This window comes from Colossoma macropomum, unplaced genomic scaffold (genome assembly GCF_904425465.1).
Source record: "Colossoma macropomum unplaced genomic scaffold, Colossoma_macropomum, whole genome shotgun sequence".
Lineage (NCBI taxonomy): Eukaryota > Metazoa > Chordata > Actinopteri > Characiformes > Serrasalmidae > Colossoma > Colossoma macropomum.
In genome coordinates this window covers 13,500,594-13,515,326 of record NW_023494806.1, presented here as the reverse complement: position 1 = coordinate 13,515,326, position 14,733 = coordinate 13,500,594, and the positions used below count along the sequence as shown (strand labels likewise).

General features: G+C 37.7%; 1 protein-coding gene across 1 annotated transcript in view; it reads right to left on the bottom strand.

Annotated features, from left to right (window-relative positions):
• rasgrf2b (Ras protein-specific guanine nucleotide-releasing factor 2b) overlaps positions 1-14,733 on the bottom strand; it is an 88,258-nt gene that overhangs the window by 5,477 nt on the left and 68,048 nt on the right. Inside the window, exons 20-27 of the mRNA XM_036598329.1 lie at positions 8,259-8,371; positions 8,062-8,122; positions 3,315-3,418; positions 2,559-2,643; positions 2,244-2,441; positions 1,082-1,161; positions 870-987; positions 712-780 (exon numbers count right to left, since the gene is read on the bottom strand). Of these exons, the coding sequence (XP_036454222.1) occupies positions 712-780; positions 870-987; positions 1,082-1,161; positions 2,244-2,441; positions 2,559-2,643; positions 3,315-3,418; positions 8,062-8,122; positions 8,259-8,371 (828 nt within the window). The remainder of the gene's footprint in view (positions 1-711; positions 781-869; positions 988-1,081; positions 1,162-2,243; positions 2,442-2,558; positions 2,644-3,314; positions 3,419-8,061; positions 8,123-8,258; positions 8,372-14,733) is intronic.

Here is a 14,733-nt window from a genome sequence, read left to right as displayed (position 1 = left end):
ACTAAAAAGTACATAAAAACCTTTATAGAGGTCTGCATTAAAGTCTGATAGACTTGATGTGAATGTTCATTTGTACCAGAGTGGTGGGAAAAAGTGTCGAGAAAAAGAAGGGACTGCTAATGACCTAAAGCAGTAATTCTTCTCAATTCTGGTGCGGGAGTACCACTGCCCTGCATGCTATAGAACTTTCCTTCATCTAACACAACCAGGTCACCTTAGGAAAGGCTTGATAATGAATTAGCTGCATCGGGTGTGCTGGGAGCAGGTGAAAATGTGAAAGGTAGTGGCACTCAGGACCAAGACAGAGAACACTAGTCTAAAGCATACCACCACTGTGAAACATGGCTGGATGGATGGATGGCAACATGGATGGATTTATGGCTGCCAATGGATCTCTATCAATTATCATTACTAATGACGTAACCGCCAACAGCAATAGGAGGATAAATTATTAAGCGTACAGAAGCACATCATAACTTTTTATGATTATATGTTCTTTTGTCTGTTAATCTGTAGGTTAATGCAGTGTTGCAATGCAATGTTTAAAATCCAAATCTGAAACCGGAAAAAATTGCGTCATCGCCAGTTATTTACTCATTGCCAGCATTTTTAATTCAAGCTGCTGCACATAGTAGATGCCAGTGTACAGGCTGATGGGCCAGTGTAACTGCATTAAGTGAAGGCAGGGAACGTCTATTGGGTTTTTCTCACCTTCGGTTGGTGATCTATTCTGTAGGGCGTCTGCTGAAACTGTCTGATCTCACGAATGATATGAGATATCTGTTGGTAGAGAAGACAGTGTTTATAGCACCAACTACCACCAGATTCCAGAGATATCAATACAGCAAGTTAAAAATGTCTGAATTCACCATTCTCATCTTGGAGAAGTTCACCAGACCCTCTTCAGTGAAGTTTGGGGTTCCCTCCTCAATAAACGCCAGGTCTGTTAGGTACATCCCCAGATAAGGGACACAGGGTGGATTACAGCTGCAGGATGAACAAAAAGCAAAAGAGAAATAAGGCACTGTGTTATAGAATGAAGCCAGTTTCTGAAGAGTTAGAGTCGTTATCAGAGTCTCACTTTTTCAGGGTTTCTCTCAGGTTTTTAAATCGTCCCTCTGATGACACTGTCTTCTGTAGCTTGTCCATGAGAGCTTTTGTCTGCACAGAGACCAAAAAAGGGCATAGTGTCAGAAACAAATCCAGCCAAACTAAGTCCAGAGCATTATGGTGTTTTTATTCCCTAATCTGCTCCCTGCAAAAAAACATGTTGCATCCTTTGAGTGCTCCAGTATTTGTGTCATACCCTGGTCAACTCACGTCACACAGGATATTAGTTACTGTGACCTGTTCTTAGTGCTGGGTGCTCAGTTTCACCGATACTGCCATTTCACTTATCATTATTTTGATATTGTCACTAATTTTATTGCAGCTAAATTGAACTCATGGTAAGTAACCTTAGTTCAGGAAAAAGGCAAATGGAAAATAGCTTATGAAAACTCGAACAGGCTAAGTCTCTTTCTCTGTTTCTCTCTGTGAAAAGCCAATCAGAGTTAGCTTTTTTACAGAGCATACATTCACTTTAATTAACTCTAAATGGTAGGTTGATTATTTAGATAAAAGAATAATGAATAAAAAATAATACCACCAATTGGTACAAAGGAAAATGCGGGAAAAGTCAGGAAAGCGCAGGTAGAAGCCAGCAACACATTCATACCACAAACTATTGATGATGCTATGAAACAATCGCCTGTTACTGAAACTTACAAACGCAGCACCTAATGAACCAAACGCACGGCATTTATTTACCACTTATTAACTGTTTTACAATCATTTTTTATAAATACTGCAACAAAAAACTAATAGTGTTTTCTTTTTCTTTATAATTATCATCACATTTATCACTATTGAGGTATTTTTTCTAAAATATTTATCAAATTTAGTAACACTTTACGAAAAGCTTTTCAATTTTGATGTATTTTCACCTCAGCAAGATTTATGACCACTGACACTTGTTGGCTTATGTAGATGTCATGTATTTTTCTGCTTTGCTCAGCACTAGCTGTTCCACAATCATCGCTTGTAGTATTACAACTGTAATAACTATGATAAACACAGTCTGTAATAAACTTATAAAAATTTGCTTCATGACTTTTACTGGGGGAAAGCCAGACCATCACATTGATCATGCAGGCAGACACATCACAGAGCAACATTACCATGTTTTAAGTGAAGCCCCTCACCTGTTTGCTGATTTTAGCCCATGTCTTCTTTAGCCTGTAGATGGCGCTGCGGTTCAGGGCAGAGGTAATCTCCAGCACACCGTTGTAATTGTTCAAGCAGCGGCAAATGTCAGCCACCGCCACCCATTTCTCTATGGAGCTGGCCCTGGAGCCTACGTCTGTGTGGCTCATAATCTGAGATGCTACCAGGTTACTCATCTACAGCAAGAGATCAAAAGAAATGCATCCTTATAATAATGCATGTACCATACATTTACTCAATACCTTAAAACTTAGTTTACTCTAGAACAAACTGCAGTCTCTCATTGGCCTCACATCATTGAAATGCTGGCTAGTCTTCATGATGTAGGGGGTTCGCTCAGTTTTGTCCATCTTCATCCAGCCCTGGCCCAGAAACTCCCTGAGACAGAAAGACAGACAGACAGATACCAACATCATCTGCCAATTTTAACAGCAATCAAACATATTTACCCAGATTCATTCCAAAGACCGTTTCAATAAAAGTAACTTTTTCAGTGTTTTTAGTCACATAATCCATGCATTATTTTAATCACCCTGTTGGTGGCTGTAATGTAGCACCATTTTAAAGCATATAACAACCTACAGCGAGAGCTAGCCAGGCTAAAGTACAGCCTCCACACGGTGCTCAAGACGCTCAAAATAAAAAATGAGAGAACTCCATATTTACATTTTTTTTTCAGATTCATTAAAATCATAATACAGATGTCATCTAAATAAAATAAACTTCGATTTTAGTGTGTATATATTTGCTTTTCTATTTGTAGTCATACATAAATTTGCCAGCCTATTTTCACTCTTCATATTTAGATATTTTTATGTATTTAGGTTGGAAATATCGTCTGGTTCAAACAACATAGAATTCTGTATTGAATTGTGTTTACATGAATTTACTAGAGTTTAAGTGACTGTTACATCTAACCCCTCTGCCCATTACAACTAATTAAAATAATTTATATGGCTGTATATCATTAAAACTGGTAACTGTACCATCTCTACTGTTTTGTGATAAAAACTATATCTTTTTCAGGGGTCTTATCATTGGTCACTCACTCATAAGGAATGCTCCTGAAAATGATGTGGTCGAGGAGAGTGATCTGCTCAGCTAACTCCATTGCTGAGAGTGATTCAAAGCACTCTGCCTTCGGGCATTCAGCCTACAAAAGAAGAGCACACACAAATACACACACACACACACACACACAAAGTATAAGCCAACACACACTTGCAGACCCACACACAGTGTACAAACACCCACAGAACACACTCAGATACTTCACAGTACCCATGTGCTCAGTTCTAAGTTTAACCTATAAGCCTATATGCACATGCACAACAAAAAAATCTGTAGATTAAGCTACACTTTCAGTACATAGAGTTACATATAGTACCAAAAAGGTTCTGTGACCTATAGCAATAGTAGAACCCTGTTTGGTGCTATATACAACAACAGACTCATTAAAGATTGACAGGTTCTCCATCACAGAGAAAAATCATTTTAATATACAAGGGACAAGTTAAGCAGTCAAACAGTTTTTGTCATTAGGGATGTAAATAACTGTTCTATTAACCGACAAACAAACAATTGTCCAAAGGGATAAAAAAAATTATTTAAATGTATTTAATATTCAATAAAAATCAGCTCCTATTTAATAGTCAGTTACACTGTTCAAGTTTTTTAACTGTACAACTGTATGGTGCAACAGGTAACTGGTTATCTAAAAATAGTAGCATATGAGAGCACTTTTCCAGAGAACAATAACTCAATTGCTCAGCCAATCAGATTTCAGAACTAGAACTATCCCTTTTGATTCTTTACAAGAATTATGTTATGATTTATTTAAATTCAAGTCATTGATCGCGATAATATTAACCTAAATATGTACAAAATCATTTATAGGGTTCTTTCAATTTGGAAGTGGCTGTCCCAAACCTTAACCCTCAATTTCAACTTGTGAAAATAGTACATACTTTTTGAACACACAGACATTTTTTTAAAGCTCTTTTATTAGATTATACAGATTAATTTATAGATTTTAGTCTTTCAACTGCATTTTGAAAGAATTTAAATAAAAAAAACTTTTATTAAAAATGCTGTTCCATGTTTTCTTATTTTGACCACACCCCTGCATTTTAGAGCAGGAAGTGAGACTGCATCCCTGTCGCTCATGGCCACATGGTAAGCACCCATTATTACATCCCATTATTTTGAAGTAAATGTGTCCCAAAGTCTGAAAATGAGTGTGGAAAATTAAGAACTGTCACTACTGAAACTCACATTTTCTGCAACCAAGCAATTTTTTAAAATCTTTTAATAAATATATGATTTCATGTGTGTACAACTGTTCAAAGCTGTGTTTGTTAGTCATGTAGTGGCTAAAGTTTTTTAATTTCTGCTCAAAATTAGCTAAAACTGTCACAACCGAGACAGTCACTACTGAACATCTGGTAAAGTTTTGGTAGTGTTATGACTGTTGTGGTTGTGACAAAATGTTCAATCATTTGTTTTAGTAAAGCAAACATAATTAAGATATAGGGTCACTCAAAGCAAAAGGGTTTTAGTCTAAAGTCCAGGTCAGTTAAAAGTCCCAAATGTGTTTTGAACTCAATGTTTTGATCCAATTTGGCTGTATGATCCATATGTAACCCTTGCCTTCACTAAAGAACCCTTAAGGAACCTCCATATCAAGAGTGTACTTTGCCTTTAAAATACTGCAGATATTTGTCCAATAACCATTTGCTAAAAACCTGACATTACACCTGGTGCTTGAAATTAATTCAGTTATCTACACAGGAGCACACTGAGCTGTACACACTGAGCTGTAACACTGTAATCATACAATGTCATAAAATTATACAACGCAATAAAATGAAGGCAAATGTATAATTAAATTACACCAATTAACCATCCGTGTATGTGGGTTTGTGTTCTGCATAGAAAAATTTCAATTAACACAGAAGGTGAGAATGCAAGCATGGCATGAGGGAGTCCCCACACTGCAGTTCAGTGCATATACCTGCATAAACACACTCACAAACACACACCAAGTTGTGACAGTACATGCTGTGTTTGTAATCAGTAATCCCGATTTGCTAGTGCCAGAGCTCACTGCGCTACAGATCAGCGTGAGCGCGCATATTTCTGCCTTTGCCCTGTGTCTGCACAGTGTTTCATGAAAGCAATGGAAAAAGATGAAAGCATGATAATCACTTCCTATAACGCTTTGATATTATGCTATGAGTTTAAAAGAGCAAAGTCTTACATATTTATGAGAGATATTGAACTGGAGCTAATTGCATAACACATAAGCAGCTCACATAACATAGATATATAGGTATAGCCTACATTTGTGCTGATACATTGATAGTTGTTTTGCCACTGAAGCAAGCTTAGCAGGAAGGCTTTGAACTGTAATACTGAGTTAAGCAGACTCAGAAAAAGAAAACAGGGAGAAAAAAATCTTTTGTGCTGCTGGGAACTGTCCCAAAGGGAGCGCTGCCTTTGCTGCGCAACTTGAGGACGATGGAAGAAAGCAGCAGCAACAGGCTCTGTCTCGCTGCCTAAAGTTGTAATTATGGCCCTGCTGCTCTGCGAGATCTGCTGTCTGAATTGCTAATTCAGCCTGACACTGCGTCTCAGGCTGCACTATGGGGGTAAGTGAACACTTGGATACTCTCAATGTTGCCCTCATTTTTCTCTTAAGCTACATAATCATTCATCGATAATGTATTGGACGACTTTCATGACTTTCACTGAGTCAAAGTCTACTGGGAGGAATGTGAACTTTAACCCTTTACGACAGATGGTGCGCATCTGTAACTCATTACAGACTACAGACTTTATAGAAGTTATATCATATGTGTATTCAGCTGCATTTGAGTGCATATATAGTACTGTGCAAGTTTTAGACTCCTGAGAAAATGTGTTTGTTTAACCATTTTCAAACCTGTTCTCATGGCAGCCCAGTATAATTAGTAGTATAATCCAATACCTGGTTTGGCTAAACAATCTTCATTAAGTTAAATAAAGTGTGCTGGCGATGTAATTTATGAAATCCATGCAATGGTTTGGGGCATGCAGGAGAAATCTGGAACCTAACTTTGTTCTTCAAAGTAAGTCACAAAAAACTATTTTTTTAAAACAAGAAACTCTTACTTTTTATTTTATATACAGTGGAGTCCAAATGTCTGCAAACACTAGTGAAAATGCTTTAATTTTGCATTCTTTTCTAATTTAATACAAAGTTTTTTTCTACTACAAATTATGTTATCAGCATAACAATTAAAGTGAAATCTCTGAAACATTCACAGGAATTTCAGAATCTCTTACTATCTCCTATGTCCCCCTTTTGCTTTAATGACAGCCTGCACTTGAGCTGACAAAAGCCTCTGATGAGCAGATTAAATCAACCTGAGTCGTCTGAACACAAGCTTCAGTGGACTAAAAGTAAGACTAAAAAAGGTCTGATTTCTTTGTACAAAGGCCTTAACTTGGCCAATGTCACAAATTTGCTTAAATCTGAATATTTACCTAAAACTAGTGCAGAAACTTGAATATTTCTTCTTCATTTTACTTGTCATAACTTTTCTGGAATTATTCTAATGATATATGGTGTTTGTACAAGCATAAATACACTTATTGCCAAGAAAAGTGTAACGTACCCTGGTGCCTTGGACTGACTTGGACTTGCACAGAACTGTGTGCTATTTAAGGTTAAACCACTTGTAATTCTGTATACATTTTTTTCTGTCATATACAATCCCGTTTGATGCTGCTGTCACCTTTTCAACTTATCTATTACAACTTATATGCTATACTGGGGGGGCTACATGTAGAAAAGTATTTATTGTTTAATCATGTCATTAAATAAAACAATATTAAATAAAACAAGACAATACAGTGACAAATTCTAATAATATGTTCATAATATGCACTCTGTGTAAATTTATTATCATTATTATTTCACACTCCCTCTATTTCTCTCCCTAAAGACTATTCTCCAGTCTCTCAGCTCGATCTACTGCATTTGCTGTAACCAAATCACAAACTTCTCTCCTGTGTTCTTAATTATTTCCCAGTCACACATAAGTATTTATAGAACTTTTTTGAAATTATTATTTAAAAAATAAGACCTCTAGATGCTGTTAGTTGTCTCTTTGTAACTGGTTATTTCCTGTAACTATATTTTGCTGATAGCTAACAGGCTCACAGACTCCTCCAGTAATGTTTGGAGACAGGTCTTAATTTCACTGAAGGAACTGAAAAACTACAACACACAGATTTAGGAGTATGTTATCACTTTAAATATCTATTTTTTTAGGTGATGAAAAAGATTTAGTCAACAGGCAGTTGGCCCTCGATACAAAACAAACCCATAAGACATAAAACAAAATCACCCCACTATATAGTAAAATACCTCAGACGTCAGTCACCTCTTATTGTTACTCTGACTGAACAAATGTTTCTGATTAGGAAAACAAGCTTTTAATGACTTCAACTGGTCTGACGCTCATTCACAAACTACTACATTGCATCCAACGCAAACAGCAGAGGCTGAGGCAGCATTGTGGACATCTTATCTTTGCCAGTAATATTGCTGGATCCTTTCAACACATTTGATGTACTATTAACAACACAAGGCCCTTTGCGTCACCACCGCCAGAGCAGTTAACAACTTTCTCTTAAAGTGTAGATGCTGGTGTCTACACCGAATGAAAAGGCTACAGAAAGGTAAAAAGGTTAAGAAAATGTACATTTAATCACATAACTTAATAACACAGTGAAAAGAGTGCAGCTCACCATCTGCAGGATGTCCTCTATCTTCAGCTGAGCATCCTCCTGATCGTCTTGAGAAAGGGCACTGGCAAACAGGGAGAAAAACTGAAGCTGAAACTTAGAGAGAGACACCAAAGCAAGACTTCTTCAAGGGTGACTTCAAGGGAGTCTTACTCTTTACAGCTGGAAAGAAAAACATTTGCAGTATGCAAGGGACCTACTTTAGTATGTTTGCGGTGGCTTTTCGCTCCTGAGGGAGCAGGTCTGGATCTCTCAGCACCTCCTCCAGAAGGCCAATTACACCCATCTTCAATTCACTGTTCAGCTCAAAGTCCTGCACAAGCACAACAATAACCATTAAATCACACATATAGTTTATTTGAAGAAATAGAAACAACAAACACATTTTCCAACATGCTATTCAGCTCATTAGGTCATTGTAAATGTGTCACATGGAACAGTACTTTTGCCAATTGACAATATTTTTGTAACAAGGGCTGTGAGGTAAACAAAGTATGCTACAACTGCAATATAATATTAGATGGGATTTTGGGGAGTGTAACATTTTATCAAATTGAAATTAAGATAAAATATCTCTTACTTACAAATGCAGATTCCTAGTAAGAAATTAGGAATCTGTTTTCATCAAAGGAATGTTTTTTTCAATGACTGAAAATTTTAATATATTATATAACAGTCAGTTCCAACAATGCTATAAAATTGTTTGAGAAACTTTTACTCACAACAACACCTACAATAACTGTGTCATTCCAGGTGTTAAGTAATGACCTGCTTCACGCTGGTGCTAATTGTTACTATGTTTCTACGCACCTATGCACCTACAAAAGCAGGAAATGACCTCATTACACTAGATAACTTCTATAAGATAATATTTGACCTGTAGCCCATTTGGTCAGATTCTGAAACAGTAAGTCTACATCAAATATGGATGTTCTGTAAGGCTTGTCCAACCTTGCAACAGTTGGCATAAAGGAATGCATTTGTGGGTGGAGCATGGATAGGTCATTTACTTGGCCTTTGCCTTACGCAATCATCCAATGCAAAGTCCATACTACAAGTCTGTCCACACATCCAAGTCTGCCAAAAATCAGAATAATAGAACAAATGTGTATTTTCTTTACTTTTTAAAATGTGGACAGGGCAAAACAAAAAAATTGTCTTTTGAATGATATGCCACAATAGATTGTGCTTAATGTGACCAAGAACATCAACTAACAAGGTAAAAAAGGTCCATTTTGATTTCCAGGTGACTTTAAAGGCAGTCGCTTCCCATATGACCACCTCAAGTGGCAACAGCACAGCGGGGTTCATATGAAAAGTAGGGCTGCATCTCCATAATAAGCTGCATGTGGAGTAAGCAAGGTTTAATGTAAATGAAGCAAGTATGCAAGCCAGCATTATGTACCCCGACAAAGAAGAATGGGGTGCTTTAAAATGCCCATCCTCCATTAGGCTTTATCAGATATTGCACTGCCTCAGCTTTATGGCTCCCTGTGTGCTAATCAATGGCTAACTCAACCTCTCCTCTGCTTCTGCCTACAAGCGCTGCAGGTGGGTGGCTAATCTCTGGTGTCATGGTTAAAGCGATGCTGCGCTCTTCACCAGGATGCTCAGGGGACAACATGAACAGACAATAAAAAAGCCTTTTTGTCTCAGTTATATTTCTTATATAATTCAGAGTACAGCTACTCAGTCAAATCCTAATGTCAACCGAGACGCAGTGCAGAATCACTCGAGAAAAACTTAGACAGGGTCCTTTGATCCTTACAATCTGAGAATTATTACTGCTTTTAAATAATTTAAATATAAGTATGTAATTGCATAAGCCATTACACAGTCAGTTGCATAATGTATTACACTGATGTTCGATTCACATTCTGTATCAACAGGAGTCTGCACTTCTGACTTCTTCAGTTGAAATGACAAAACAATAGAAATGCTATTTTTTTGTTTGTTTCAAAGAGCTATGACTGCAAAACTATTTATATATGCATATCAGAAGCGGCCAAGATCGGAATCTGTCTCAGAACTGATTGAGCGTTACAATACTGTGGCACTCAGGGCTTCTCATTGGCTAGTGTGCTGAGTTGATTTAACATTACCCAATTTGAGTGTCAGTTTAAAGCAGTGTTAGACTGCTGAGTGTTACTTAAACTCAATTCAGTGTCTGGTTAACACTTGAAACTCAACACTCTATCAGTGTATTCTGTACAGTCTGTGGAGCGGGACCATATATGCTCCAAAGCAGTGTTAAAATTAATTAACACCACCATTTTTACTGTGCGAGTGCACTCACACGGTATTTGAATGTTGCTGCTACACCTACACCAAAATGTTGTAGCATAATTATGCGTGACTCATTGTGCTAATTACTCTCATTGTAGCACTTTATTTAATTCATGTTATTTAAATAGGCAACAAATTTTTCATTTAAGAATTTGAAATGCCAGTTTGGCCCATTAAAGAGCAAATAATTAAAAGGAAGTATTGCAAGTTTTGGTACTGGAAATGCACTCATGTATTCATCAACCTTAAAGAAATGCCAACTGCTGACTAGCTTACACTGCAGCTAACTGTTACTAAGACTGTGAACTAAATGGACCCCTCATCCCTCATTAGTATCTTGCTATAAAGGGGTGAACTATATAGATTACTCAGTGGCTCTGCCCTCACTGTTTTCTTTAGCCAGAGAGCATTCATGACGGTTTGCCTAAGTCATGACCTGCTTCACACTGCAGCTAATTGTTACTACGTTCCTACTTTAGCACATACAAAAGCAAGAAATATGAACTTTCAGTGGGGCCATGTTGTATGGTCAGGTGAGGTCAAAATAGAGGTTTTGCAACAAACATTAGAGGTGAGTTTGGTGTGGACACAAAGATAGCCATGCAGAAAACTACCTCATCCCCACTGTGAAGTATGGTGGTAGAACAGCAGGATGGCTTTGACAGTGTTTTACTGCAATAATAGGATTTTTAAGGGTTGAAAAAAGACTGAGGTGGGCTTTTTGTTATGTCAAAATTTTGTTACATTTTCAATGTTATTTCAATATTAATTCAGAGTGGAAAAGTAATTAAGGATCAAAATTAGATGAGGACATTGCTTCAGTCAACTTAACAGTTTGCTATCTGGGTTAAAATAACAGCACAAAATGCAGTGAGAAAACATAACTTCTTTCCTGAAACACCACTGTCAAAAGTTTCTCATGCACACAAAAAAATGAGCACAGCTGGCACAGGAGCCACTCAAATTGCACCTATAAATCAACTCACTTTTTGAAGCCAACCGTGTGTCCTCTGCATATGCTTAGAATGCTAACTACAGCATTTAGTACTGGCAAAACTCTTTGACAAAACAAAAACTATGAAAAAACGTTGTTTAATGTATATAACATCGGCTGACCATTAGTGAAAGCAGATTAGCAAAACTTTTCAAGGTTAGCACAGCTGGGCCAAAGTCTCCCAAACTGCATCTATAAATCAATTCTAAATCAGAGGTCCACTGTGTTTGTGCGTCTTGTTTGCACATACTCGCTCTAAAAAAAAAACAGAGGCTTTTATGCTCTGATGCACTCTAATGGCACACAAATCACAGAGAGAGGATGTAAAAAGAGACGTACAAATGTAACAGATTTTATTGTCGTGCAAACGTGATGGGGAAAAAACACATATAATTACAGGATGTCATTTCCCTGTTAACAGCACACCAGCTAAAAGCTCCAAAGATGGCACCATTTGCATGGTGCACTGTAGACACATGCCATTCAAACAGGACTACGAACACATCTTATAGACTTAGCAGTGTGTGTGTGTGTGGGGCGGGGGGGTCTGAGCTAAAAGAGGGGTCAAGCTATTTAATATCCCCATCAACTACTGGGAGCAGAGGAACAATTTAATGAAAACCAAAGAGCCACAGCTTCAGCTTCACTAGAGTGAAGAATTCTAACAATACTGAGGTCACTACTGCTGCCATCATTTACTGAAGCACCGATTCATGAAGAAAACCCAGGCCTGCCAACTCTCATGCTTTGGACGTTCTCATGCCACACTCAACATTTTGATGCATTTTTATAAACCAACCTGCCGATACATCTGAACACGCATAAAGTATTACTACTACTTAGTTGTCACTGATTAAAAAACACTCTGGACTGGCTACAGCGCTTTACTTAAATACAAGAGAAAGAGACAGCTAGCTAGTAAGTCACTGCCGGTCTGTGCGTGTTACACATAGTAGCGGCAGCAAGACTGTTTTGGGTGAGCACGACAAATTTGAGGGTGGGTGAACCTCGCTATAGGTGACAAACCTTTATCTTCTCTCGCACAGCTTTACTCTTTCAAACAAACTTTCACCATCACTGGAGCACAGGCACTCGACCTTTTTCGCACATATTACGTTCATCCCCCCTCATGTTTCCTTGCATGTTTTCTTCGATCAAAGCACAAAAAATCTGGAGCACACAAAAAAAAGAATAAAAACTTTGAAAAACAGGAGTAATAACAACCAACAGAACTTTAATATGCTTGTGATTTCAAGCATGTACGCCTTATAATTGTGCTATGTTGGATAACCGTTGTTGTCACTGTGTTTAACTCTTTTTAACCGGTCTATATTCTCTGTAATTGGACTGTGGAGCAGGCTGACCAGTTCAGTAGAGAGCTGACAACAAATTACCAATGCTGAACAAAAGCAGAAATACCAAATTTCAGTCTTTGCTCCTCTAAAGGTTTGAATAGTGTCAGTTAAGCAAAACTGTATTTGTATTAAATATTATATATATCAAAATATATAGAAATTATTGGTTCTATGTTAAATGAATATATGTAGTGTTGATGTAGAAACAAGATGCAACTTACAACTTTCATAAGTAATAATCCAGATGTAATTTCAGTGGCTGTGTAAACAGACATCTAAAATTGCTATATTTCTACAAACAACAACAACAAACCAAATCAAACCAACCCCCTAATCCGACCCAATAGGTGACTCCCAAACACTGCCCCCCAGCCTGACCTGAAAAAGTTGGCAGCCCTGGAACTTTGGAGTATGAGAAATAATGGACACTTATTCTTTGGTCAAACCATTGCTTTCTTCTCTAACAACCACAAACACCAAAAACTGAGTAGATCAATGTTCCTGTAAACTCTTATATGACACTTATATGACACTACAGCTTTTGCACTCTGAAGTCAGACTGCTCTGTATGGAGCATAGGCATGAAGCAGCAAAGGGGCTGTAGCGCTAATTAATAGTGCAGCAGCCCCCTCATGCTGCCCCCTGCACTCTGGGCAGGCCCACAGCAGCTAGTGGCCAAGCCCTGCAGAGCCAGCACCGAGGTCATACAATTATCCTCATTACACCGCACACTGCTGCTGCTGCTGGTACTGTCAGGGCAGATACAACACCAGAAACCAGAAAGAGGCTGCTGCTCTTTTGTCACATTACCTTCCTACTTTGATACTACAGCAGACATTCATGTTCTCAGATTAATATGGTGAGTTATTAGTTTATCAGTTTATTTCTGACTGTGGGAGACAGTTCACACTTTAATAGCTAATTATACAGCCCATTTAAAGCAACAGCTCAGTGAAAAAAATCTAATGTAGAAAACTTACCCCTCAGTCCAAATACAGTCGATCAGCCAAGACATGTTTGGTGTCCTGTTATCTCTAAAAATGGACAAAGGTATTGGCAAAATTCACCTACTACTGTTTTATCTATAAGATGCAGTATGTCATGCCGTGTCGTACACAACTACATGAGCAAGCATATTTGAGATTAACTTAAAAACTCAATACAGTTAGAGGCAACAGTGTGATGATTTAGGCATGCAGTTTGCACAGTGGTGGAATGGAAACTTCCACTACTCGTTAGCTACATTAGCTCTACCTCTTGAGTATTAATTTGTTTTGTTAGTACTGCAATATATTTAGCATTCAGAGGCTTTGTCTTTTTTCAAGCTACAAAAACCAGTTCCACCAGCGAAGGCCTTTAGATAGAACAGTTCTTGTTAATATGCAATATATGAGCGGGCTACAATCAAAGCTTCTATAGCAACATGCAGTGTACAAGCAGCTGGGCTTCAGCCTGACTATTAAAGGGGAACTTTTTCAAAACATTTTTTCATAATTTAGTCATTGAGATATAAACAAAGCCATTCAGGGTAGTTTGATGTGAAATGGTGCATTGTAGAGAAAATGACCAACCTACAGTATCTTTACACTGTGGTGAAGGAAACCAGTGGTCACAATGTCCACAATGCAAATGCAGTCACAAAGATCACATAACATCCATGTGTCTTGTGAGTGTTCATATGTAATGTCGTTAAGATAAGACAGTGTTATTTAGGACTATTTTGCCCTTTGTCTATGTAAACATTATCATTTTAAGGTGATTTTGAGAATGATTATTTGAGTATCAGTGAGTATTCAAAGCCTGTAAATTGTCATTCAGGCCAGCCCTAGTCTTGGCAGAATTAGTGCTTTTTGGGCTGATTTGTGCAAATTTGGTTAGTGGTTATTGCTTAAGTGTGTAATGACTGTGCATGCTCAATATATAACCAATGACAACAGCCGTGAGTAAGAAATGGTGCATTTTTTTGCTGCAAAAAAAAAACACATCTTCTGTCATCAACTGCTGCAATCATGTTTCTCACTAGGTATAAAACAGCAGTGT